This window comes from Monopterus albus, unplaced genomic scaffold (assembly GCF_001952655.1).
Source record: "Monopterus albus unplaced genomic scaffold, M_albus_1.0 scaffold120.1, whole genome shotgun sequence".
NCBI classification, from domain to species: domain Eukaryota; kingdom Metazoa; phylum Chordata; class Actinopteri; order Synbranchiformes; family Synbranchidae; genus Monopterus; species Monopterus albus.
In genome coordinates this window covers 34,730-61,435 of record NW_018128000.1, presented here as the reverse complement: position 1 = coordinate 61,435, position 26,706 = coordinate 34,730, and the positions used below count along the sequence as shown (strand labels likewise).

The window sequence follows — 26,706 nt, the reverse complement described above, 5'->3', positions numbered from 1 at the left end:
TCTCTCTCCCTCTCCCTGTCTTCCTCTTTCTCTCTTCCACTCTCCATGTGTCTTGTCAGTTGTGTTTGGCAATGGTGTCATTATTGGGCAGCCCATATCACACTTCCTCCGATGAGCTGTCTGTCTGCTCTCTCTGTCTCTCGTTCCTCTTCTCTCCCTCTCTCTCTCTCTTTCAATACCCCTGCTAGTGAGTTGCCCAAGGCGGTTGTGTGTCACCTTTATAGCCAAGACACGCTGTCCCTCTCAGACGTTACCCATGATGCCTTGCACAGCTGCCACTTAATCTCCATCCCCTGCAGCTTGTCCACATCGCCAAACTGAATGACATGAACAAAAACAGTAAACACACCATGTGAAACAGCACAGAAATACATCGAGAAAAATATAATGAAAGTCTGTAACATCAAGATCATAATTTAAAATCTAAACAAAACTTTGACTGTTGTGATTCACGCCCCAGAAACCCCCTTCTTGTCTATGGTTGGACTTGATGAATTGTACCTTTTAGTGCTGTGAAGATCAGAATTTAGAAAGAGGCAGTTAATAATCACTAGGTCTAACACTAATCGTTTCTGTCTCAGCCTTTTGTATAGTCCGGGGCTGTAGCTTTACCCATTCCAATAAACATGATACACAAGACCTGTTCCACTCAAAGGTCTGTCAGGTAGTCCATCTTTTATCTCCACCATCATATTCAACATGCGAACAAATAGCAATAGGTTGTGAAACTCTCCTGTTTTTGTTCAGACACTGACCCTGTGTCACTCAGGGTCATCCCTCTGTGACTTCCCATAGTGTGTGTGTTTGTCAGGACCTTGTCTTTCAGCTGGGAGCTCCTGATTGTGAGACACCCGTGTGTGGCAGATGAGACGGACCGTCAGTCAGCTGTGGCCTGGCTGCCCTTTGAAGGCCAGGCCAGGGGGCGAAGAGGTGCCGCAAATGGCCTGTGAAGTTTACATACACTGCCCACCGCTAAACAGATTAGCTCTAATGAAGTGTCTAATGCCGGGCCCGCTGGCTGACATAATCCTGCCTGGCAGCCCGGCCCTTGGCTGCCAAAAAAACGCCCTCCCTCCAGCCCTCTCTTCCGCCCTCGCACGGCCTGTCCTGCCACCCAGGGCGACTCCACGCGGGGAGGTGCCCACTGTTAATCATGCCGGACAGTGTGCGATCTGACATGCAAATGTAGGTCATTGCATATGTAAATGTGTGATTATGGGGCTAGCATGCCAGGACACATTAGCAAGACTGTGCTCTCAGCAGGCGGTTGTCACAGCCCTTTAGAGGCTCATGCTAACATTTGTCAAGCTACCACGCAGCGAATGAAAGCAATGCCCTCTTGTCCTCTGCTCTCCCTTTCTCTCTCCCCATCTCTCTCTCACTTTCTGGCTATATTTCATTCTCTCTTTCTGTCCATCTCAGACCTGCACACCTCTATCTATCCATCCTGCAGCCTTGCAACTATATGCTTCTATCATTAAGAAGAATCATTACAAAATTTCAGTGTGACACACCTTCTAGGCTTTTGTGTAGTTTTGAATTTTGCATATCTTTAATGCAAACAATGTTAGTGTTAAAGTATTTAGGGGTAGCTATTAACAAAGCACAATAGCAGTTCATTAATGTCGAACAGTGGGTTATGGTGCAGTATGTCATGCTCGCTGTCAGAGTGGTTCTCAGACAGCTCGGGATGATGGTGGTGTCATGCAAAAAAATGCACAAACCTTGGTGGTGTTAATTGGACAGGGCATTTTATTGGCTCACACCTTTTCCTTTGGCTGTCAGCTTTAAAAAGCAATGAAATGCTTAAATTGGTAGCCTTCTCTGTCCTTACGCCAAACATATATGAACAGTCTTGTTTAGAGTTATTTGATGATGAATCAGTGTTTGACAAGTAGAAAAAGAAAACCCTTCCAACATCTCAGATGTAAGAATTTGCTGCATTTCTGTCTTTTATATAATTTTAAATTGAATATTTTTTTTGTTTAGCTCTGTTGACCCGACATGACAAACAACTTATCTCTTGGAGATTGTAAATAATCCTTTTCAAATTTTCATCCATTTTACAGGCAAGCATTAATTCGGTTGGTTGCTGGTTGGAAAAAAACTCATCAGATGAGTCAGTAGTGAAAGTAATCATTAGGTGCAGCTCTACTAACCACGCAGCTGAACTTGTTTTTTCTTTGGGTAGCCTGGTCGGGTTGAATTTTTTTCCTGTGAATTAAAATCTTATGAGTAGAGAGTAGACAGCGGGAATCCTGTATAGCCTTTGGTCTGTGCTCATGGCAACTCTTTTAAAAGTGTGAAACGCAAGTGAGGAGAATGAGTATGACGATGCTCTTAGTGCTTAGGAGACACATTTTCAACCTTCTCCCATTCTTCATCTTCCTTCCCTCTGTCCTAAGCCACTTGCCCCTGAGCTGCTCCCACAGCTACATGTGCCAATGACACGTTGTGGCGTTCTGATATCTGTCACCTTCTGTTTGCTCCTGCTGACGCCTTGTACAAGTTTACCAAAAGGCTGGAAAGGTCATGCAGCCTGCTCTGTGCTTTTTCACACATGATATCCAGGGGGCTCATTCTGGTTTATTTTGAGTGTTTTTAAACAGTTTTGTAATTGTGGAAAGTGAGTGTCTCAGCTTGATGCGCCAGCCCTGTGGTGAGGACTCTTGTAGTAAACAATAAATGGACTTATCTATTGCAGCACACTCAAACTGCTTTCCCATTCACCCATTTGCACACTGGTGCCTCTGGGAGAAGCCAGGGATCGAACCCTCTGTTTAGGAGACAAACCGCTCTACCTCCTGTGGCTCTACTGTGGGCCAGTGTTGGGCTGTCTGAGATACAACTTTGCAAACAAAGGGATTCTTGTGAACTTAAATCAAGTTGGATGGAATGATTAGATGCCTCCATTTATGTAATGGGATAGTGTATCTATCCCCATGGGGAAATAGTTTTTTCACTCTCCCGCAGGGATGGCACAGCATTGCTTCAGCTACAGAACAGCATTCATGACGCCAGGGTTGATTTGTTAGGCTGTCTAGGAGATGTAAGGTCTAATTAAGGTTTAATTAACATTGTCAATCCACATATACAATTAAAATGAAACTATAATTGCCAACTGTAGTAATCAGAAGTTAAAGCTTGGTGCCAGCATGGCAGCCTCTTCCAAAAGATTCTGACACTCTCCTGTTGCCTGTAAAAAGTTTAGTCAGGTAAAATGTTGACTTGCTTCTTGTGAGTAAAACATTTCTGAACATTTGAAAACATTCGCAGTTCCAAACCTCTAGGTGTTTTTGGTTAGATATGTAAGGATTTTTTTTCCATGTATAGACTGTAGTGAGGTGATGTAGCGCTGCAGTTAAGCGTGTGCACATTCCTCAACGCCTTTCACAGCATGAGACATCAGCTTAATGCCATTCATATCATCAAAGGCCTAGAGCAGCCTCTCGGCAAATAAACTGCAGAAGCTTGGGCTCACCCACATTCTTCAGCCCTCATCCTTTCCTCCTTCAGTAATCTGATGTTACTGTAGTTGCACTTATATGGTGAATACACGATTGCTGCCAAATGTCTAAATCATTTGATTTGAATGTATTTATTGTTTGTTTCTACTATGTGCATGCATGTGTGGACATATATTAACAGAGCTGTTTTGTGTTTCTACTTTCAGAAACCACTGCAGCCAGATATGGGGCATAATTCATTGGCTAACTTTCAGATTGAGAAGAAGATTGGACGTGGGCAGTTCAGCGAGGTGTACCGGGCAAGGTACCTGCTAGACAACACATCAGTGGCCCTGAAGAAAGTCCAGGTAAGACACAGTAAACCTGTCACTACCAAATGCAGCCAGTAGTTTAAGCCAAAGTAAAGTGTCGAACAAGTTTAATCTCTAACAGCCTTATCATGGTCCATCTCTGGTAGGTTGTCACTTTGACACAAGGCAAAAGAGTTGTGAACAATTTAGCACTGGGAATTCATCTAACCTCCATGCAGGATATTCACAGTATCTGTGGGTCTTAAAAAGTATTAAAAGGTGATAAATCAATTTAGCAAAAATTAAAGCCTTTAAAAAAACGTGGTCATGAGCTTTGGGTCATGACCGAAAGGGCAAGATCCCGGATACAGGCGGCCGAAATGAACTTCCTAGCTGGGTGGCCGGGTGCACCCTCAGAGATAGGGCGAGGAGCTCGGTCACTCGGGAGGAGCTCAGAGTAGAACCGCTGTTCCTCCACATCGAGAGGAGCCAGCTGAGGTGGCTCGGGCATCTCTTGGCATTCTCCTGGAGGAGCTGGAGGAAGTGTCTGGAGAGAGGGAAGTCTGGGCATCTTTGCTTAGACTGCTGCCCCCGTGACCTGGTTCCGGATAAGCGGAGGAAAATGGATGGATGGAAAAAAACATCAAAAAGTCTTAATTGCCATTTTAATTTTGTAGCTAATTTTTCCATGCGAATAGCTTATTTATCAAAGGGGTTTGTATGCTAAATGTTTGTGCAAATGTATTCATTTATTTTGCATAGCTTGTGGAGTTGTTCTTCTTAGACCCAATGCCACTGACCTGCGCCTGGTGGAATCCAGGCAAAGTTTGATCTCGTCTGGACGGTGAAACATTTTGTGCACTCATGGTCCCATTGACTGCTGTCAGTTTAACAACTCTACGCGTTAAACTGACTTTACATAAGCTAACGAATGTAATGGAGAAACCCAAGTTCATGGACAAGTGGTTGGACGACACAGAACAACCAGCAATATTTCAATAAAGCATTGTATTTCCAGAAAATATCAGTATAATGAAAAATGTAAGAAAAGGGTGACATATTTTTATTTTTGTCAGTTTTATTGAGTGGATTGAATGTTAAATGCTATTGACCATGTTTTTGATAGCGAGGAACCGCAATCAGACACTTAAACCTGCGTTATCTGTATTTTGTGTAGTAAATTGCAGTATGAATGTGGTGGCTGAACTACTTTGCTTGGATGACACTGCAGTTCTCATGGTGAATGTGCTCATACACAGATACATACATACATACATGCATACACACACACACACACACACAGGCTACTACCAGGAGGAGGTGCTGCTCTGGTTGTATATCCACATACACACACCTCACACAGTCCTTACACAGTGATACAGTATGTGTACGTTACTCTGATGTGAAACACCTGTAGTCACTCAAGTGCCACCCTCTAGATAACAGCAACCATGTTTTCTCTTTAGTGATCTCCCCCCATTTTCTCTCCATCTTACCTTTTCGTGAATATGTCATAACACCCTTCTCTGTCCTCACTCTCTTTCTCTCCCCCTTTGATCTCTTGATAGATATTCGACTTGATGGATGCCAAAGCTCGGCAAGATTGCATCAAAGAGATAGACCTCCTTAAGGTAAAGAACCAGAGAAGAGGGAGCCTGCGTCATGCGCTGTGCTCTGTTCTCTTAAGGTGCCTCAGCTGAGACCTTCCACCACAGGAAAACAATTGATCTGCACTAGACGGCTTGGATTTTTGCATTGTGTGTGTGTGTGTGTGTGTGTGTGTGTGTGTGTGTGTGTGTGGGCACATGCACGTGCGCATGGTTATGAATGCAGAGGGGTGTATGTGTGTTTGTGCACACAAGAAAGACAGTGAATGAGTATGTGTGACTACAGTACATGTGTATTACTGTCTCCTTATGTCTTTGAGTGAGCTGTGTGTGTGTGTGTGTGTGTGTGTGTGTGTGAAGGGCGGCAGCAGTGTTACATCCCTCCAGGCTCACATTGGCTTTTTTTTAATGGCAAAACTATTGTTTTTTTTTTATCTTTCTGTAATGTTTAGAGCTGGGCAAGAGTGCATCAGCATGGAAATTTAGCATCCTCCCTCATGTGTCTCTTGATGTTTTACCTCCTCCCTCTTCTTATTCTTGCTTAGCTTTATTTTTCCTTATGAAGAGGTTTCATTTATCAAACTGCCTTAAATGTGTCAGCTGGGCTGCTCTCAAATACTAATGAACAAACAAATGTCTGCTTCAATATTTCTCCATCTGCAATGTTGTAGATGTGTGTCAAAGTTGTGTGTTTGTTGCTTGATCGCGTGCTTGTGCATTGATACTTCCCTGGTAGTGTTTTCTCCCATATTGTATATGTGCACTGCAGGTAGTTTGTGCACGTACAGTAAACATGCTCATATGTACACATTAGGGAGAACAAAAAAACAGTTAATTTATGGCAGTCAAACACCTCAGTGGAGCTCCCCAGGCTTTTTGGGCCAGTCAAAGACTGTGATACTCAGAGGCAGGCGAGGCCACGTATAGAGCTGTAATCTGTGTAGCAGATTATTGATTTGATGACACGAGACAGTGGGGTTTGCCTGGATCTGTATCTTTGACCTCCTAAGAGTGGTCAGGCCAGAGTTAAATGTCACACTCCACCAGATGACTTCTTTTTCTGTTTTTCTTTATGCATTTCCCATTTTTCCTTTTCCCCTCTCATTAGGTGGATCCTCTTTTTCCCTCCTGCTTGTACCTATCTCTGCTGTCTGTAGTATACCTTATTTGCTCAGTCACTATGTTGTTCCATTCATCCCTCCTCCTTCCCCTCTCAGAGCTTTGTGTTCCCTTCTTTTCATCCTGTGAGTTGATTGCTAGCGAACATGGAAGTTGTGCCTGGCCCTGTGCTGCCCAGCCAGCCTGATAATAAAGGGCTGAGTGTGAGAGAGAGACAGACCTTCCGCTTTATCCCCCACTAGACAGGCCAACAGGAGACACAGCCAAATCAGAATAATGAGAGGCACACTGGCATAGACCAACTGGAATGACACACATACTCATGTGCATGCACACAGAACACACACACACACACACACACGTGTGTGCACATACAGACACATTCAGTCATGGCCTAGCAACAGTCTGCCTATTTGTTTGTTTGTCTGTCTGTGTTTGTGTCTGCTCATTCATCTGTATTTCCCTGTTCTGGCGTGATGATTTCAACTTGAGAGTCTCACTTCTCACTCGGTCCTTTTGTCTAAATCCTTGCTGATAGGAGTGTTGAATGCAGAAATAGCCTGCTCCCTGCCAATCTGCTAGTTCCACCATTCTTGAAATCCCACAGCTGTGTGTGTATTCCTCTTGCTTGTGGTTACTATCAAGCCTGGATTGTATTCTGAAGACTAATGATCTGCCCTAATCAGCAGTGAGAAGCTGTAATGATGTCTTTGTGTTTGCTTCTTTGTATTGTGTGTGTTATGTGTTTGTGTAAAAATGTGCGGTGTGCGTGCATGTCTGGATTCTGCATCTGATTAGATTATACCAGTGGTTTACTGACAAGACAGAGAACTGGCAGCAACCAGCTTCATTTAACCTGATGCAGGGACTATAAATTCACTTTAATCTTTAGGTCTCTTTCAGCAGTATTTCTTTTGCAAGTTTAGTACATATTTAGTTTCTCTTCCAATGGACAAGCGACTATTGCATGTCTACTCATTTTCTTACTCAGTGATTTGAAACATACCAGTATGTTGTGCAACACAAGGTGCGACTATCTGCTGGCGGTGAGCATCAGACGCTGCTTTTACCTAATCTTCCTCAGCTGAAGTCTACTAAAATGTAGCAGACAATCTCTTCAGTCACTGTTTTCATTTTTCTACCAGCTGCTTTCCTGTGAACATGTTATTCAATTTATCAGTATACTGATAACCTACTTTATTATCATGGTTAGTTTTGTGCCATCAGCTTGCAGTAGTCGCTGTCTTGTTTTTCTTTGAAACACTTCACCAGCTCATCAAATATATCACATAGAGTTTTGCATGATTAAGTAATTACACATGCTGGTGAGTCTCAGCCAGTGTGTGTAATTACATAATCATGCAAGTCTCTATGTGATATTGAATGATTGTTGTATTGCAGTGGGCTGCCATCCGTCTTTTACATAAACATCTGCATGTGAATGCATCCCTTCATCTCTGAGATTCACGTTGTGGAAGAAGAGTGGGTTGGGACAGGTGGAGGGGGCGAGGGCTGGGGCCCGTCATCACTCCCTGGCTGTGTTACGGCGTGGAGCTGTGCGGAACGGCCACTCTGAGCCAAAACTACGTCTGGCAAGAGAGGACAAGAGAGTGAGAAGGAAAGATGGGGACATGAGGAAGGGAAAGAAAGAACAAATGAGAAAGAGGGTTGTGGAGGGATGCAGAAATGGAGTGGAGAGTGTAGTGTAGCGTAGTGTACTGTACTGTGCTCTCCCTTCCCCTCTTCTCGGCATCATTCAGAGCATGAACATTTCTTTAATCACAGCAGAGAAAGCAGAACGGTGCCGAGTGGAGGCCGTGTGTCACACTGCTCCGTCTGCTCGCATCGCGAACCCCCCACCTCGATGTTACCACGCCACACAGCTCCATGTCTCCATCGCACTCTGCTCACCTTGTCTTTCTCTGCTCTTTTTTTCCTTGCTCACCTTTTTTCCCCTCATGCACTGCCTCCTCACTCCACCCTGTCTCATCATTCTTTTTGCTTGTTTGTGTCACTGTCATTTGTTTTGTTGTTTTTTTTTTTTCCTTCATTGAGCCTCCCCTTTTTCTTGTTTACTACAGGGAATGTTGTTCCTGCCTTATTGACCAACCAACAGGAAGAAATCTCAGCCAGCAATGAGCCCGGGATGCTTGTTTTTCTGACTGCCAGCCATGTCAGCCTGTCAGGCGTGTGTGTGTGTGTGTGTTTGTGTGTCTCACACATGGGTTGCTGTCATCACAGACAGAGGGGTTGTTGTGACATGCCACCCAGCTTTGTCACACTTGAGGCCAAAACTGTCTCATTAGGTCCACGCTTACTAAACCGGGATTCCAAAGATGGATTCAGCAGTTTTGTTTTAATTGGTGGTGAAAGTACAGTGGATTGTACAACTCATGACATGAACCTCTGTAATTCATCATCTGATAGCTTTGTTTGAATATAGATTGTGTAACAAGTTTGCAAGAGGATGCTGATGTCTGTAGTGTCTACAAGGAGTGAGCTTCACTCTTGGATAAGCCAGTGAGATCCAGCACAACTCTCACCAACATGTCTTCTCTTTACTTTTTCCTTTCTTTCTTTGACATATATATTTTTTTTTCCCACAGCAATTGAATCATCCCAATGTGATAAAGTATCATGCATCTTTTATTGAGGACAATGAGCTGAACATAGTCCTGGAGTTGGCGGATGCTGGGGACCTCTCACGAATGATCAAGGTAAGGGGCACGAAAGAACAATCGCCATGCTGGCTCAAACTCAGGAGGCCGAACGAGCCAGTTGTTTTGTTCCTGTGGTCATAAAGTCGAGGAAAAGCACATCTCTACTCTGCTCATCTGATGTTGCTGACTTAAAAGCAACAATGTTACCGTTGCTTTGTATTTCCGATGTGCATTATATGCTCTTTTATACGACACATTAAACGTCACACTCCAAATACCGGGATGCCAGTATCTGTGTAATAGAATGGAATAGATAGATAAATGATTTTAATGCATGTCCAGGCCCTAAGGCTTAATATCTGACAAAAGTATTATCCAGGCCATCATCATATCTCATATTAGGTATGAAGAGGAAGGCTAGTGTGGAAGCAACAAAGTGCTGACGTGGCGATTCATAACTGAAAGAATGGTGGCAGATGGTCTGTGGTTTGCGGTTGTTACAGGATTTTGACAACCTGGACATTGACTCAGTCTGAATCATCCATTCCACACTGAAACCAAAACCCAATTAGTAGAAGGCCTCCTGCAACTCCCTTTAATTCCAGTACTCTGAGCTGACGTGTGCTCGACTGTGAAGGGAAGTGGTTAAAAATAAGCTATAATTGATATTCTGGTGGGGTTTATGAACAAGTGATACTTAAAACTAAACTTGTCATTTGTGGTAATATTTTAATATTAATTTTTGGTAAATTATGTGTTAATGCCTTTTCTCTCGTTTACATATTTTGACCAGGCCCTTAAAAAAAGCCCAGCTCTTCATATTGGCTTCATCTTCCTCAGAAAAGAGATGCAGAGCTTTCAGTGGTTCTAGACAGTAAAATTAACCTCGAGTGAATGTATAATCAAGTTGTATAGTATCATTAAGTACATAATATGTGACTTAGATCGATGTGTCAAGTTGCCGATGTCTTAAGCCTCAAGCTAGAAGATTTTAGTGCTGGGATTCTGCTGTTGAAATCGGAGCACGAGATGGAACAGGTCTGTTCAAAAGTGGTAGAGATTACATCCCAGAATTACCCAGTTATTCGTCTTTGACTTCAACCAAACCCCCAGTTATTATAAAAACCTGCCAGTATAGCAAATTAATGGTGTGCATGTAAAAAGCCCGGTCCTCTCCCATGCATAAATGATGCCGCAGTGTTGTATCGGCACAGCTCGACAAGCTGTTTGCAGTCCTACTCAGCAGCTCCACATCCACACTGTTCAACACAGCAAATTAGGAGAGGCGAGGATTAGCCGTACAAGAGAGTGAACATGGCAGGCTCAGCGCACACATACACACACTGGTATATCTCCAGTGCAGACATTTAGACTGAATACGTACATAAGGTATGGTATACTGTGTAAGCAAAGGATGTGCAGACACAACCATGGAAATAGACACACTCACAAATGTTCAGACATGCACTTTAAAAAGATGTAACATGGCAGCTTGAAGAGGTAAGATAACAAACCACTGAGCGTCACTGCTATCTTAGCTAAGCTACCGAGGATGCTGGGAGCATTCAGACTGTGTCATCTCCTTATGGCTGCTGACAACACACCCTCACATACACAAGTACACACCTCTCCTCTGCACCATTTGTCTCCTGCACTGTTCTAAATGATTTGTTTTTTTGAAATATAACAGTGGCAGTCCAGCGCTGCATGCCAGGGTTTAACCCCCACTCCTTGGGCAGTAATGTTTAGTAAATATATTGGTACAGTGTGCCATATGTAAAACAGAACCCCCAATGCATGAATTTAACATTTTTATTCTTTTTGATTTCTCATCCTCCACGCCTCTCTCCCCTTCCCTCATTCTCTATCACTCTGACCATCTCAGAATTCAAATGAAATCAAACACTCCTTGATTTGCATGCACTTACAGAATATTGCATGTACAGTGTTTCCTGTTAAAGGCATTGAGAAGAGGGTGGTAGTGGTGTTGGTGGGCGTCTATGTGCTCCCCCACTGACATCAAACAGTCCTCTGATATGGAAATGGGAGGGCAAGGGAAGAATGGCTCCTCACTGATGCTTTGTTTGGATCTAGGCCAAGGTCTATCCCTCCCTCTCCATCTCTCCATCTATCTCTGTCCCTCTCTTTCTCTCACACCTTCCTCCCTTCATCACCTATATTCTTTCCTTTCCTTCCTTCCTTCCATTTCTCCACCATTCACCTTATCCATCTCCCTCTCTCTTTCTTTTCTCTCTCTCATTTGTTCCCACTCATTGTTTTTTAGTGTAAATCTAACAGCCCTTACTTATCCTTGACCTCTGACCTCACTTAAGATGACAGGTCCTTGACCCCTTGTTTCTCTAGTAGACCCTGCTTCCTACTACCTGTTACAGTTTGATTAATATCCACAGTGTACGTGTATATATAGTGTGAACTTATACAGAGTCCGACAAGACAAATATCATACATACCTAATAAATTACTGTCACGGATTTTCTTTTGCTTGATTATTGTTGCAGCACTTGGAAGGTACCACAAATTTCTTTGCTCGGTCCCTGAGACTGCATGTGCTTTCCACTGTAGGCCATAGAGAAAATGAGTTGGAGTTTGGTTAGGGAAGGGACAGACTGCGGGGAGAGCAATCTGGGCTGCATTAAGTTTAGAGTCACATAGTTGGGGACTGAGTATTGATGTTGTTAAACACACACAGACATAAACACTTTGCTTCCATCTTAAAATGATATTTGGTGCCAGACAAGACCTTTTCCCTTTCCTATTAAAGTGTTTTATTTGTTCATTTCTTAAGGTAGGCTGTGTGCTTCTCTAATTTGAGGTGTATGTGCTTGTATTAACTTTACAGCACTTTAAGAAGCAGAGGAGGCTTATCCCGGAGAGAACCGTGTGGAAGTACTTTGTCCAACTCTGCAGCGCACTTGAACATATGCACTCCCGGAGAGTCATGCATCGAGGTAGTGTTAATGCACACACTGTACACACACGTTACGAATAAGAAGAAATTGGCTTATTTGTTGAGTATACAGTCAGATTAGTAAGAGAATCATAGAATCTGTTAAATCTGGACCAATGTGTGGTTATACTGTAAACTGCCAGTTACTGAGCCCCTATGGATGTTGGAAAAGGTTTTGGACTCTTATACATAACAATTAGAAGGACTTAAATGTTACAGCTGCTCCAGTGTCTGTATTCACCCCCTGTGAATGTTGTGCCATAGCAAGAAAAGTAATAAAATAAAAACTGTGCATACTTTAAAAAAATAAAAAAAAAGTTTGAGCAAACCACATGGAGATATTTTCACATAGGTGGCTAATGTCTCAAAGCACATGAACAAAGAGCAGAACCCTATTGGAATCAACAGTGGAGGATGTTTAGTAAGACTGATTTTCACAGACACAAATTTTGATGTTGATGTCAGAACAGGACAGACGTTGAAAAAGACCACTGATATGAATATGGTTGATATTTAAGCCTCTTTCAGCAGGGGGCAATGATGCTCCAATTTAACCTTCCAATGACTCATATGGCGCATACTGGATGCTTGGCTTTAACTAGAAGACTGTAAATGTTAGAAATGGGGCTAAAAGCTGCAAAACTGGGAGGAAAACGGTATCCTCTTGCACTTGAATTCCCACCTAATGGCGGTGAGAGTTGAAAATGAGGCGTTCACTATGATGAATTCTCTCTCATAAAACACATTTCATGTGTCTGCAACTTAATTTTTTACAGCATGCTAATTTGAACTTGACCTGATGAACGTTCATACGGTGGGAAATAATTTTTAAAATGTTGCAGCATATTTGACAAAAATGTATAGTAGGTAGTTGTTTGTTTAATGTTTTAGGTAAAGTAATAAAACAATCTTGTTAACTCCTGAAATGTGAGTAAATGAAAAAGAAAACCTGAAACTTTGTCATTATTTTAAGGTGGATTTACTTTAGTGTGAGCGGCCTTGTTTGACAGAGGACTGAAGTATAGATGGTACAGCACATCGATCAGAGAACAGTGTTTATGTACCAACGTGGTTTTAATAGGGCCCAGTTAAATCAGGCCTTGGATTCATGTCCGTAGGCTGCTGCACTCATACACAGCTACAGGTGATTTATTTCCGTTGGACTGACTGATTAGGACGCAGGGACACTAATGAACCCTCAGCGCTGAGATTTAATGACCACTTAACAGAGACTGCTTATTCAAAAGCCGCTTGCAGTAAGATTCAAAGGCCGATGTGAGTCAAATTAACATTACTATAGCATAGCAACAGAAAGGGTTCCTAGCATCCACAGTATTTTGTATTTTAGGTGATACACTTAATACTTGTAATGCAGACAGACATGCATTTTTTGTTTTGTACCACAGGTATTAATGTAGCATTCACGTGACAGAGTTTGAGATAAATGTAACCTGTTGATATGTACCCCTCCTCATCTCCGTCTTAGTCGTTGCCACTCCTCTCCATGCGTTTTCTTCTCCAGATATCAAGCCTGCTAATGTGTTCATCACAGCAACAGGAGTAGTGAAACTGGGAGACTTGGGACTGGGACGATTCTTCAGCTCCAAAACAACTGCTGCTCACTCACTAGGTAATTGAAAACACAGGTTATCCATACGTGGCTATTTACACTTAAACACAAATGCACACATACACACAAAGCTGCCACCAGTAATCAGCCAGTGTTGGATGTGTTCCATTAAGCTTGGTGAGCCCAGAGCCATTTGTCATGTACTGTAGTCATGCTGCCTGGCCAGCACTGTGCCCAGCCCCTTCATAGGCCACTTATCCACTTCCTGTCACCTTGACCTTTAAACACAGATAAAAACTGGGCAGAGACAGTTGACGCACAGCTCTGATTGACCGTGTGCCATAAAACAAGTCAGCCAGCTTTACAATCAGGGGTAATGTTGGCATTGATTGGTGTGTTTGTCACTTATAGGAAATAAGATCATATAACACTGCTTTGTTGTTCTAAAAGTGAGAATTGAAACCTCACATCGGCACAATAATTAAGCCTGGTTCGTTTGGCTAGTTTAATACTAGGAGTGCCAAACCTGAGACTGTATGAACTGGCAAACACGTTTAACTGCATCCGTTTAATGCACAGGGTGTTGTGCATAGGGAGTCGAGCCTGTAACTTCAAGAGGAGAGTGACATAGCACTTCAGTGATTCTTGATTTGGAATAGATGTAGCACTTTGTAACACTTTTTAAGCTTTGTGTCCCATGAGTGAAAACCTGCACCTCACTTAACACAAATACACACCCACATACACACATCTCCCTCACTTCTACAGTGTCCCAGTGTTGAGAACACAAGTGTACCTCTTTAACAATATGTTAACTGCCTTTGTCACTGTGTTGTTCAAGTCGCTCCCCTTCCTCACTTTTTTGTTGACTAGCATATAACACCTGCTCAAGACAAAGGCCAAAAAAAGCCACCACACTTGTACAATTTTCTGTATTATCAGTTCTCTTTAATCAATTTCCTAACTTTATTTTGACTATAACAGTCACACTGGGCAGTAGTTTTCTAGAAATTCTTCTAAGATAAATAAACAGCACAAATTGTCAAGTGTCTCGCAAATAATCATGTAATGGTCATTGGCTAAAGAAAAATCTCGACTTTCTGATAACACGTTGGACTTTTTGTTTTGGTTGAACAAAAACAGAAGCAAATAATTTTGTCTTTATAAATACTGCACAGTAATTAAATGAATAGTGGTGAAAGTCATTTCCTAATTGCACTAGTAATCTACTAAGCATTTGAATGCCTAGCATTAAACAGTTGAGATGATTACACTGGTTTAAACTTGGCCTACTGAGGTACATGCAGGTGCTATCCAGCTCCCCTGGAAATTTCCGCTGCTTCATAGATAGGAAAATTAATTCCACAGACAAATATAAATGCTGTCATTCACACTATTTTGTTTCCATATGTCAAACTGTTAAACAGTGCTCTATTCTCAGCTGCTGAACAGCAGCAGCCCAGCTTCTTAGAAAGTGTGAATCACATGATCAGCTCGACAGAAAACCTATGAGCTAAGCAGCCTGCAGTGCTGGCAGATCGGGTGAAAGCGTCTGTGATTGCTCAGTAAACGTTGAGTCCACAGCACCCTCTTTAGGCTGACAGGGGACAGGCAGCCCCACAAGCCGAGGGGTCAACTGGAGTACTCTCATCATGAATCCGAAGCAATCAGAACTGCTTTGTTAACCTACACAGAGGGGAGTATTTCTTCCAGTGTGGAGTCACTGCTTGTCAGGTGTATTTTGTTTTTACATAGATACATTTCACTTAAAACAGTTACACTGCCCTTGAGAACGGAACATTTACTCTGCACAAATAAGCGTGTGGAGCGTGCATATGAGTTTTTGCATCCTTTTAAGGCTATTTTCACTATATGAGGATGGCTGTAGAATACATTCACTAGAAGACGTTTCTAGGTTAGCATGACCTGTGGACAAAGATGACTCGGAGAGCATGATCCTTCCACCCTCAGTCTCTGGGTTTCCTCTTAGAATTTCTTGCATTTTTTTTTTCAAATAGCAGATCTTCTGTCTTTTTGTGCTGCTGCCGTTACCCTGTGCTACTTGTCCTTCCTTCTCTTTCCCCCTGTCCCTCCCTCTAGTGCCTTGACTTTTAGTCGGACAGAAAGATGAAGGTGAGAGAGAGAGAGATAAGGTGTGAGAAAACTAGAGTTGGAGCATTGAAGACAGCGCACAGAGTAAGAGAGAGAGAGGAGAAAGCAATGTGTCAGAAAAGAAAGGAGTATAAGAAATAGAAGAATGGGTGACAAAGAAACAGAAAAAGAAAAGGTAGAATGTGCTGGGTGCATGAGAAGAGTATTCGACAGAGTGACAAAGAAAAAAGTGGACCAAAAAAAAAAAGAAAGCAGAGAGAAAAAAGTTAGGAGGAGCAGAGTAAGAGGAGAGCATATGACAGTGTGACAGAAAGAATGGAGGAGCAAAAGGAAAGCAAGAGGGAGAGAGGGATGGAAAGAAAGAATGTGAAGAAGAGGTGTGTGCGCGCGTGCAGCCGCATGCCAGCATGGATCTGTAATGAGCCCAGCCACCCAGCTGTACAGTAGAGCAGGGTGGTAGAGCTGAGATGGAGGTCCAGGCATACAGCCTGTCAGCTCCCAGGCTTTCAACTCACCCGCTCAGCATCCTGCAGTCAGGCACACACACACACACACACACACACACACACACACACACACACACACACACACACCTTATGTCTCTTACACACACTGACTCTTGTCTCCTGTACAGTTCTATGTTCAAATGCACATGCACATCCATATGGGCTGCAATGCATGTGCATACACATGCAAAAGCAGCTAATCATTCACGTGGTTTTTCGGCATACATGCAAACCCGCAGAAACACACACGCACACACTCAGTGACACATATACATCCACACTCTTTGATATAAGACAGATATACAATCAAGCATGCAAAAGATGCCTAATACACTGCATGGGTATGTAGGGTCATGGCAGGAGTTAGATTAAAGAAAGAATGATAGGAACAGGAAAGCTGATACTATCAGTGGAGGAATGACAGAGGAGCCAATTGGCAGCAATAAGTGGTCTAATATACCTGTAATGAGAACAGTGTTAATGAAATAGGACTAGAGGAAAGGGAGGAAAAAGAAAAAGTAGTAAGACATGACTGTTTCAACAAATAATTATGACTGTTTGAACATGTGTATATAAAATCTTGGTTATCTTATAAAGGAAAGTGAGTCGTCAAAGAGAGAGGGGTAGGCGGAGAGTCAAATACGAGGTGAGGGCTCAGCAGGGCATGTAGAAAACTAAGATAAACATTCTGTAATGGCAGTGTAAGGGAATTCAGAGATTAACTGTGAGATTAAGTCAATTCTGGCTATGCCGCTGCCTAGAACTTCATGTCTTATGTCTTTGTTAAACCCCAACAGAGCAGAGGTTTCCAAACTCCTGCCCTGCATTTGAATGAGAAATTTGGTCCTATCCTTTGTGATTCCAGCAGAATACCAATCACTGTTTAAAACACAAAAATGTAAAACAGGTAATAGGGCAAAGAGTAGAGAAGGCTACACTATTACTATTACTGGATATCCCCCATGACATGCTTCACTATATTTAAATGGGCCTGTTGAAGCTTTAAACGTAAAGTGTTAATATGAAAATTGCAGCAAATCTGTGCTATCAAATCAATCAGCGTACCAGTTTGAGTTCATTTGACTACATTCAGCAGGGGTCCAGATGTGTGGGGTTCTTCTTACTGGCATCTCACCTCTTTTTACAACAACGCTTACCCTGTTACACAGAGTACAGTGTTGTCATAGCCACTCACAATAATGGAAATCAATCCCAACATGACTTTCAATTTATTTGCATGAATAAGTAATCTGCCCTTAATTTAGCATGCTGAAGGAGCCTGAGCCCGGTGCTGCTCCCTTTTTTTTAATGCAACAATTAGCATAAGAGAGACTGATTCTTTTTAATCAACTAATAATGAATGTTAAGGGAGCTTGTTCAGACTGCGCCTTGAGACCTTACAGCTCACACACACACATGCGAGCACGTAGATGCACATATACCACAATACCAACCTGATGACCAATTAAAATCACAATCCCCAGTCCCCTGTTTATTCTTCCACTCGCTCTCCCTTGCTTCTACTTTGCCTGTGCAGATGCTGATTATTTTTGGAATGACAGGTAACACTTCATTATTCAAATCTGCACATTTAAGATAAAAGCGTGTTTTCTCAACCCAATTAGATCTGCACCAGAATTAAAAGTGCTAGCTTTCATTTCAGTTCCCATAGACTTCAAATCTAATAGCCCTTGCTGTAATAGTTTTATTTTATATTATTAATTGCAGGTACATTAGCCGTTTCCTCTAACCTGTTAATGTAGCTGAATGGCTGTAGAGAGTTTGTGTGTATGTATGCATGTGGAAGTACTGAGTGTACAGGTATGGCTTTTTCCTGCAAGCCGACTTTTCTCCTGAGTTCTTTCCACCTGCGAACTGTTCTTACCTACCCAGCTCACTTCAGCTGTTTGTGCATACTGTAAACTCGACAACTACCAGTTGCCCTCCTTAACAACTCCTCCTCGTTCCTCTGTCTGCTGTACCTGTTTCCCGGTGGACATTTTGTATATAGGTTAGGGGCAAGACTGTTTGGATTGTTTAAAAATATTTTCGAAGTTCTTCAAGATTTTTTATGTGAACCCCGCCAAGCTAAGCATAAGCTACAAATAATGTCAGCGATGCTCCTGATGGATGTTGTCGACCAGCTCAGCAGAGCCTGTGTAGCTGTCATCATTGTAATTCACTAAGTTTTCCATTCACGTGTTTGCTTGAGAGGTTTTGGAATGAGCAGAGCCTGAGAGCTGCTCAGCACAGGTTGGGATTCTGGTATAATTTCCATCCCTTAACCATATGTGATTAATACAGAACATCTGTTGGATGTGTTTGATAGACTTTTACATGGGAATTCACAATGAACAGAAAGTAAATGTGGGGGGGGGGGAAGCAGGCAGTCAAATTCAGCTAAGAAAGCAGCAAATCTCCAAAGCCTCCTGCAGTGTGTTTTGGATGTGACGTCGAGCTGCGGTTCTTCTTTGTGTATGTTTGGGTGAAGGTCTGATTCTCTGGAGCTCTGCCAGTCGCCATGGCAGTTTGGGATTCTTAAGTTTCAAAACCAGTACCAGAAAGGCTCCACCACTGCTCCCTGGGTGGATTCACTGACTACTGTTTCAAATCATTACTGAGCCCCAGTAATCAAAACTGAAACATGTATATTTTGTGTGTGCGAGTCAAGTCTGCTCTAGATATGTACGTGACTTTGGGGTACTTGTACAATTGCATGCCTTGTATGGGTGTACATGATGATATCTAACCTTAATATACATCATCTTGCTTAAAATTAACAGACAATCCACGTTAAAGTCTCCCTCTGGTTTTCTTTTTTTGTACTCTTGCTAAAATATGGTGAGCATTGCAACCTCTGAATGTGTCACAGTTTGAGACTACACCTCCATTCCTCACCTGCTTCCTTGTACTGTGAGCTGTGTCAGTGATGTTGATGAACTGGGGAAGCATGGGTTTGCAATGCAAAATGTTAACGCTCACTCTCTCTTTGTCCTGTTCTCCTTCCCTGCCTCTGTTTATCTCCCTCTGTCCTCTTCTCTCGTTCTACCCTTCCTCCTCCCCCGCCCTCTCTGTTCCAGTGGGTACTCCTTACTACATGTCACCAGAGAGGATACATGAAAATGGATACAACTTCAAATCTGACATCTGGTCGCTAGGATGCCTGCTCTACGAGGTAAACTATGGGAATATGTGCACATACTGTCACCCTGCAGTCGACTGTAGGAGTGACGTGAGAACACACTGGCTCAGACACGCACATAAACAAACAAACCTGCCTCAATCCCACATACAATAGAGTACTGTAAGAAAATATATACGAACACTTGCGCTTCCCCACATGGTGATGCTGTATTTATGTTGACCTTTACGAGGCGTGCGAAACAAAACAGTGTACACACCCTCATTACAGATTAGTGATGAATCTAAATGGTCAGACACATTTCTTACTCTGTTATTCCTCCTGCTCCTCACTTCTTTCCCTGTGCTGAGTTGAAGCCTTAAGACTCTCCGAGTTAAAGTTCTTCAGCCTTGGAATCTGTTAAATGTTGAAATGCTGGTGAGTGAAGGGAACTGACATGGCCATGTGTTTTAGATGAGGCCGCCCAATGACACTGACTAGTTTGATTAGTCAGGAGCAAAACACCACAGGGCTCTGCTGTAGACCACACAGAGCAGAGACAAGCCCAGGAGGAGCACAAAGCAGAGGGAACAAAGAGGGAAGAGTGAGGAGCATAACAATGATAGACATGGACGATAGCAGTCAATCAGATTTTTTTTTTCCCACCTTGCCAAGGTTCATGTGCAGTGAATACACACACACTGACAGACACAAATTCAGAGACACACTGTCAGCTGAGGAAACACCCACAGTTTCCTCTCCTCCACTCTCCTAACTCCCCTGAGTTGCTGATCACTTGGGCTGCATTTCAACGCATCAGTGACTACACCTTCTCTACAGTGCCTCAGGCATGGAAGTGGAGATGGTGCAAGGAAGAAGTTTGAGCTCAGCTTGCAGGTCATGGTTGCTCAGAGACCAGTTCTTCATGCTAATTAGTTCCTACAATGCACTGCGGTAAAGCACAGCTGTAGTTGGCTGAGAGCAGTCAGTGCTGTGGGTCACATTCTGTTGCTTCACTTTTTATATATATGTAGTATATGTGTCTGTTTACATAGGATGTACAGTACTACTTTTACTATTAATAAAATACATATCGCTGAGTTATATTGCTGCAATTGCATAGTTTCTTCAGGTATTACTGTGTAACCACACAAGCACTGAACAGTTTTGTTTAAAGGTGGTTTTGTTTAAAGTTTGCTAACATATGTTTGAGAAAATGATGGAACACACCAATGTTCCTTAATGTTCCTTAACGTAGGGATTTGTATATGCCACGCTCTACGGTTCATAGCAGTGATCGAATTCATGCTGTAACTTGATTTCTTCTAAATTGTTCATTACTTTGCTGAGCAACCTGTTGATTTTGAAGCCATCATTTTGCTGCATGTGCAGCTGAGGATTACTTCGTCGCTGTTTCAGATTGGCGCAGTGCAACGATCTTTTATCCCCCGAACCGAAGGAGCAAAGTAGCAAAAGTGAAAAACAGAGGGAAACCTCTGTAAGGTGAAAAGGTTTAGGAATCTGTCTAGGAACAATATAAGAAAGTAGAGAAGGGGAAGGGAATAGGCAGTACAAGTCTAAAGAGAGAATGAAAAAGAGTTAGAAAAGAAGATCAGGCAGAGGGAGAGACATGGAAGGGGAAAATAACAAATAGTGAGAGCAGGGTTATAGATTGCTAGAGAGAAGCAGAAGATAAGTGGGTGTTCATTCAGAGAGAAAGTACTGTAGGTACAAGAGCACAGACAGAACTCCAGCCACCAGGTCAAGGTGAGCCAATGCAAGGAGCCTGTGGAGATGAAGATTTTACAGCCTTATTGTTACCAGAGCAGTGCTCGCATCGCGCCATTCATATTCTCTTTGAAGAACAGACCCTTTAGTTCCACTCTTCTTGATAAGAGGGCTCCACAGTGCATTCGTTGTCAGGAAACTTATCTTTTTCTCTCAGAAACTCTCCATTCCTCTTTGCTCTAGTCTCCTCCCCTCTGCTGTGTTCCCCTCCATGCGCCTGCCTTTTCCTCACTTAACCTTCAGGCATAACAAATTCACATAGATATCCACACCTTATCCCTTTGGTACTCATTGATTTCAGTCTGAACATACGGTGGAGGCTGAAAGTTGTGCCGGTTTTGTGTGTGCGTGCACCCATGCATGTGTGTATCTAGGGGAGTTGGGTTCCTTATGTGTGAAACAGATCCGTTTGAGAGAGCCTGCATTTTTCATTCGTGTGCCCGGGGGTTAGGTTAGCGTCCAATGGGTCTGTCCGTCAATACCTGGTCATTGTTTCTCTGTCTGTATTCATCTCCCATTCTGTTTGATCCCTTTCTCCTTGTGTCCAGCCTCATTACATCACCTGACCCTGCCCTGTGCCCCCTCAGCCAAATCCCTTACACTGTGGTAAACAGAGATGTTGCAGTCACTGGGCTTGTGTCCCAGGGCGACCGGGAACATAAGGAAGTGGTTTTCTCACATGCTAGACAGTAAGATTGCGGTTTCCTTTTTGCTTACAGTCAGAACCACCTTATATTTGTGTTAGTAACTCTCAAGCTCTTGCTGAGTGTGTTCTGTGTAAAAAAAAAAACATGCTTTTTACAACACACTCTTGGTTTCCCGCGTGTATGGAAGTGTTTTGTGTAAAGGTTAGCAGAGGAAGAGAATATCTTACAAAGCTTTACTGGAATGTGTCTCTTTCCTGTTTGGAGCGCAGCCATCCATATGTCTGACTGTGCCCATATCTCCTGTCTCCTGCCTCGTTCCTCTCCCCTCCCCTCTTGTTTTGCTGTTGGTTTTATGAGGCCCAAAAATGCTGGGTTCCCAGCAGCTGGTGTTTGAATGTGATAAGCTGCCCCTGTAGCTAGTTCTTTATATGTTTTCTGCAAACAAAGCCTGGGTATTCTTTAACCTGTTACAGTCCCTTGCCTGCCTGGTTGCTGGTTTGCCTGCTCGTGGTTGTTTTCTGTGTTCTCTTTGCTGGGGCAGGACCTCAGCTTGCAGTCCTGGGACACACCTGGGCCCGGTGTGCTCCATGTGTACTTCAGTCCAGGGCAGCTGCCAGTTGGATTCTCTCCTCCCCAGACACAGTGATGTGTGGTGCTCTTTTGGGTGTTTGTTTTTGTTTTCTTTTATGTTTTATTACAGCACAACACAGCACCCAACACTGCTGACTACAGATTTTTTCCCCATATACTTTGTATTATTAGAAGTTTTTTTCCTCCTTTGTGTTTAATACCAAATAAATTTAATTTGGCACTATGTGTTTCACCCATTTCTGTTGCAGTCTAAGAGCGATATTGTTTTCAATGCCAGGCTTTATTTTTCAGTGCCAAAGACTAAAGTCGTCAATTTGGCGCCATAATAACCCCATATAAAACCACATTTTGTTTTTACATGTGCTATGCGTTTCATATGTGTTAAACAAACGTGCTGTGTGTATTGGTTGAGCTTTAAAGTTGATGTTAGACTGCAGCTTCTTCTGCACTACCCATTCAAGCCAATATTAATGTGGCAATTTTCCACCACGCTGCTTTGTTTAAAAGATACCAATCTGGCATGGTGGGTCAGTGTTGATCTTCCTTTATTCTGCCATGAGAGGTAGTAAACTTGGTGCAAGCGTACCGTTTTGGCCTCTGTGTAGAAGGGGGGAGGCGGTCTGGGGAGTTGTGGGCGGAGGGGTGTGAAGTTTTGATGGAATGCTGTTTGAGCTGCTGGAGGATTTAAATTTTAACGTTAACACTGCTTGATCATAATTGTTGTTATCTTGTGCACTCTGCACAACAACTTAGTTCAAATCATGTTGTAAATGTGCAGGATGAGCAAAAGCACATCTCTACATCTCTGTTCATCCACCATTGTTGATTTGAAAGTAACAACATCACCAATATTCTTTGCGTTTCTTTCTCCTGTGTGTGTTACGTCATGTTGGATGTTTGCACAGGGGCAGCATTGTGCTGGCTTTTTCTAGTACAGTGTGCATTGGGCAAAGTTGCAATAAAGAAGAGCTTAATGCCAATATAGTGGAATCTCTGTCTAAAAGAGACTTTGTTACCTTTAGACAGAGCTTTGTTAACTATTGTCCTGCTTTGAGTTAAGTTGTGCCATGGCTATAGAGCGAGAGTCGTATCAGTGTTCTCATTTAACACCCAGCAAGAAAGCCAGATTTTTGTTGAACTATTCCTTTATATGTTACAGTTCAAAAGCTAAAACTTAGTTTAGTGGTAATGAGATGGGGACACAAGAATATTTTCTTTATAAGTTTATCTCAAAGATTGGCCCACTGGATCAATCTGGCACTAAATTCACCCTTATCTTGTTTCTCTCTTCTTTTTCCTCCTTCCTCACTCTCTTCTCCCTTTGTAGTGTGTTGAACTAGAGGAATGATGAGTCTACTGGGTGTAGGTATATTTTTAATGACTGTGACTTATTGCCTTGATTAATATATCATCATAAAGCCACACGAAGGACCAATGAGCACATAAAAAAAAAGTGTGAGAGAGAAAGTGATAGAGAAAATGTACGTTTTACATCGGTGTTAATATCTATGTGTTTATTTTGCTGTGCCATATGCCTGTGATCGTGTGTGCTTATCAATGGTTAAGTGAGAACTTGTGATAAGCTCTTCTGTCCTCGGCTGTAAGGGCTCCAGGGATGGGGGTGGGCTGGGGGGGGTAGACAGGAGACTCTTGCAGCTCTTTCTAATTGGCATACAGGGAGAGGAGCTGGAGAGAAATCCACATCAGTGTTAATTAAACTGGAAGGCCCAATACAGACCTTTTACACAAACAGGGATGCTGGCTTTACATGCCTGGGTTGGGGAGAGCACAACCTGGCCGGCTGAAGAAGAGCCGAGGAACAAAGGAGGGAGTGTGTGTTCTGCCACCAGCAGCTCACACCCCTCACACAGACAGCAGGCATGCGTGTGCATTGTATGTCTTTCGAATATCAATGAACCATGCACACACACTCACACACCGGGGCCTCGGAGGTCAGAGAGTGAGTCAATCATCTAACCCATTGCGACGACACTGTCTGAAAAAAGGAGTGTGTGTGTGTGGGCATGCATCTTTATGCTTGTGTGTGTGCTGAGAGCAGGGGGCCGGCAGCTGTCAGGGGCTAGGAGCAGCAGGCACTAATGAAGCAGATGAATAGTGCAAAAACTCCCAAATACAAACAGGACAGTTGACATTTTTCATCTGTCAAAACTAGAAGATGCATGAAAATACGATGGGGTCTTGTTTAACCCTTTGCCTCCTGGTGTCTGTAGCTGGCTGATTTTCTTCTTTTTCTCTGTCTGTTTCTGTCTTCACCTCTTTCTCTCACTTACTGAGAATTTTACGTTTTTGGGAAGCACAAACCCGAAGGCATACACACTATCTCTTATATACAGTACTAAAAGGTGTCTGTATACAACAAAACTGACACCCTTGTGCAATATCATTAAAATGCTAAATGATTAAAAATTGTACCATCCTACAGTAATTGCATTTTTTTTAAGTTGAAGTGTCAGACAAAGTAAGAAACCAGACTGTGAGACTTCATAAAGATGCCAGAGGGTACAAGTGCATCATTAGGCTGTTGAACACAAGCCAAACACAGTTGGTAACAGTGGTTTGGGGATGTAGGATGTTACAGTACCAGCCAGGAGGTGCAGTGCCCGTCCTCAAAAATTACCTTGAAGTCAAATTTTACAGAGACGTTTCTGAAATAAAAGTCCCAGATGTTACTATTTCCAAGCACTATGCTAGACATTACTCAGTCTTTTGGACTGGCATATCTCACACATACAAACATCTCCAAGGAAACGGTGACAGTTTGTTATTGTTGTAACTCCAGACAACTGTTTCCAGCGACAACAGAGGAAGCACCGTTCTTGATATTGCGATTTCGACATTTTTCACACTGTTCAAAAACAAAAACTTAATTCATTTGATAAATTACCGAGCCCTACTCTGAACAGGCTCAAACTAGCAGTGTTCTCGGTTTGGACCCCCTCTGAGTTCACCTGGAGTTGTTTTCTGTTTTTGCATTTTCCGAGCTTTCAGTATGGTTTTGAAAAAGTAATTAATTTCTGAAATGAACATACTAAGTATCTGTTGACCTCAGAAGTAAATGTCAGTTATACATTTTGGTTTGTTGATATACCCTGAGTGTGTTGTTTGAAGTTGGAACTAAAACAATATGGCAGTATCCCTTTGGAGACGTCATCTGTATTCATTCTGAGTATGTCTGTCTCTTAATCACCATAGAAGGAAATCAGAAATCTTGGGTTACAGATTATAGGACATTGTCATGAATGGAAATGCATCGCTGCTGACAAACACAATACACATATCCATATGCATCACTGTCAGTTGCCTACTGTGCTAGTCTCAGTAGTGACTGTTGGGAGAGACGGAGATGCTCTTGACTTCATATGTGTTTGTCTGAGCCTATATTGTATTAGTGCGAGTGTTTGATTAAGAGAGCGGATGAATGAGAGAGAGTGAATTATGTCCAGAAGTGAGAGAGCCCACTGAGATTCTGCTGCTGTTATCTTGACTTCCCACTGAAGCTGTGACAGAGACACTGTCAAAATCTGCTCAGCAGGGAACAAGAACTTTTCTCTCTCTGCACCATCAGTGTCTGACACATCATTTGGTGAAGACTGAAATGAAGAAACCACCTACAAGTTGGTGATGTGTGAGGCACTTTTTGGCTAATGTCAGTGGGTTACACTCATACTGTAGCTACAGGCAACAAAACAAGACAATCTCCACTTGGCAGTTTTTTTTTATTTGTCATAGTAGTAGTAGTTCTTGTGACTTTACAGCTACTGGAATGAAAAGGCCAATTGACCAATACCACTTATTTTGCATTCTGGGAGCGCTCACTATCATTATGTGGTCCAGTGGGTTTGTTTCTGTAGCTTAGAGACAACAATGTGCAGAAAATGCTGATGAAATCACCTGGTGGTTGTTTGTGTGCTTGGCTTCCATAGCTCAGGACAGCCTGTCGCCATTTTACCTGAAGGACAGATTTTGTTATTCCAAACCTTTTATCTTTATGGTGCTCTTTACATAGAAATGTAGAAATGTTGTGTCTTCATAGCACCTGATATTGTGGAAGGTGGCACCTTCACACTCCCCTGTTATATTCTGCATGGAATGACTTCATTTGGATTTCTATCTGGAGATGTTGTTTTTAATCTGCTTTCACACATACCAATTAGCAGGTTGTCAAACACTTACTGTTCATTTTCCAATTCCAGACACAAGTAAAAAAAAAAAAAAGTTAAAAAAAATAATATTAAACAA

General features: G+C 42.6%; 1 protein-coding gene across 2 annotated transcripts in view; it reads left to right on the top strand.

The window, feature by feature from the left end:
* Positions 1-26,706, top strand: part of nek7 (NIMA-related kinase 7) — a 57,034-nt gene that overhangs the window by 22,808 nt on the left and 7,520 nt on the right. For both annotated transcript variants that reach the window (XM_020612059.1, XM_020612060.1), the window contains exons 3-8: positions 3,674-3,814; positions 5,326-5,388; positions 9,090-9,200; positions 12,004-12,112; positions 13,634-13,741; positions 19,380-19,474. In XM_020612059.1, coding sequence (XP_020467715.1) covers positions 3,674-3,814; positions 5,326-5,388; positions 9,090-9,200; positions 12,004-12,112; positions 13,634-13,741; positions 19,380-19,474 — 627 coding nt within the window. The remainder of the gene's footprint in view (positions 1-3,673; positions 3,815-5,325; positions 5,389-9,089; positions 9,201-12,003; positions 12,113-13,633; positions 13,742-19,379; positions 19,475-26,706) is intronic.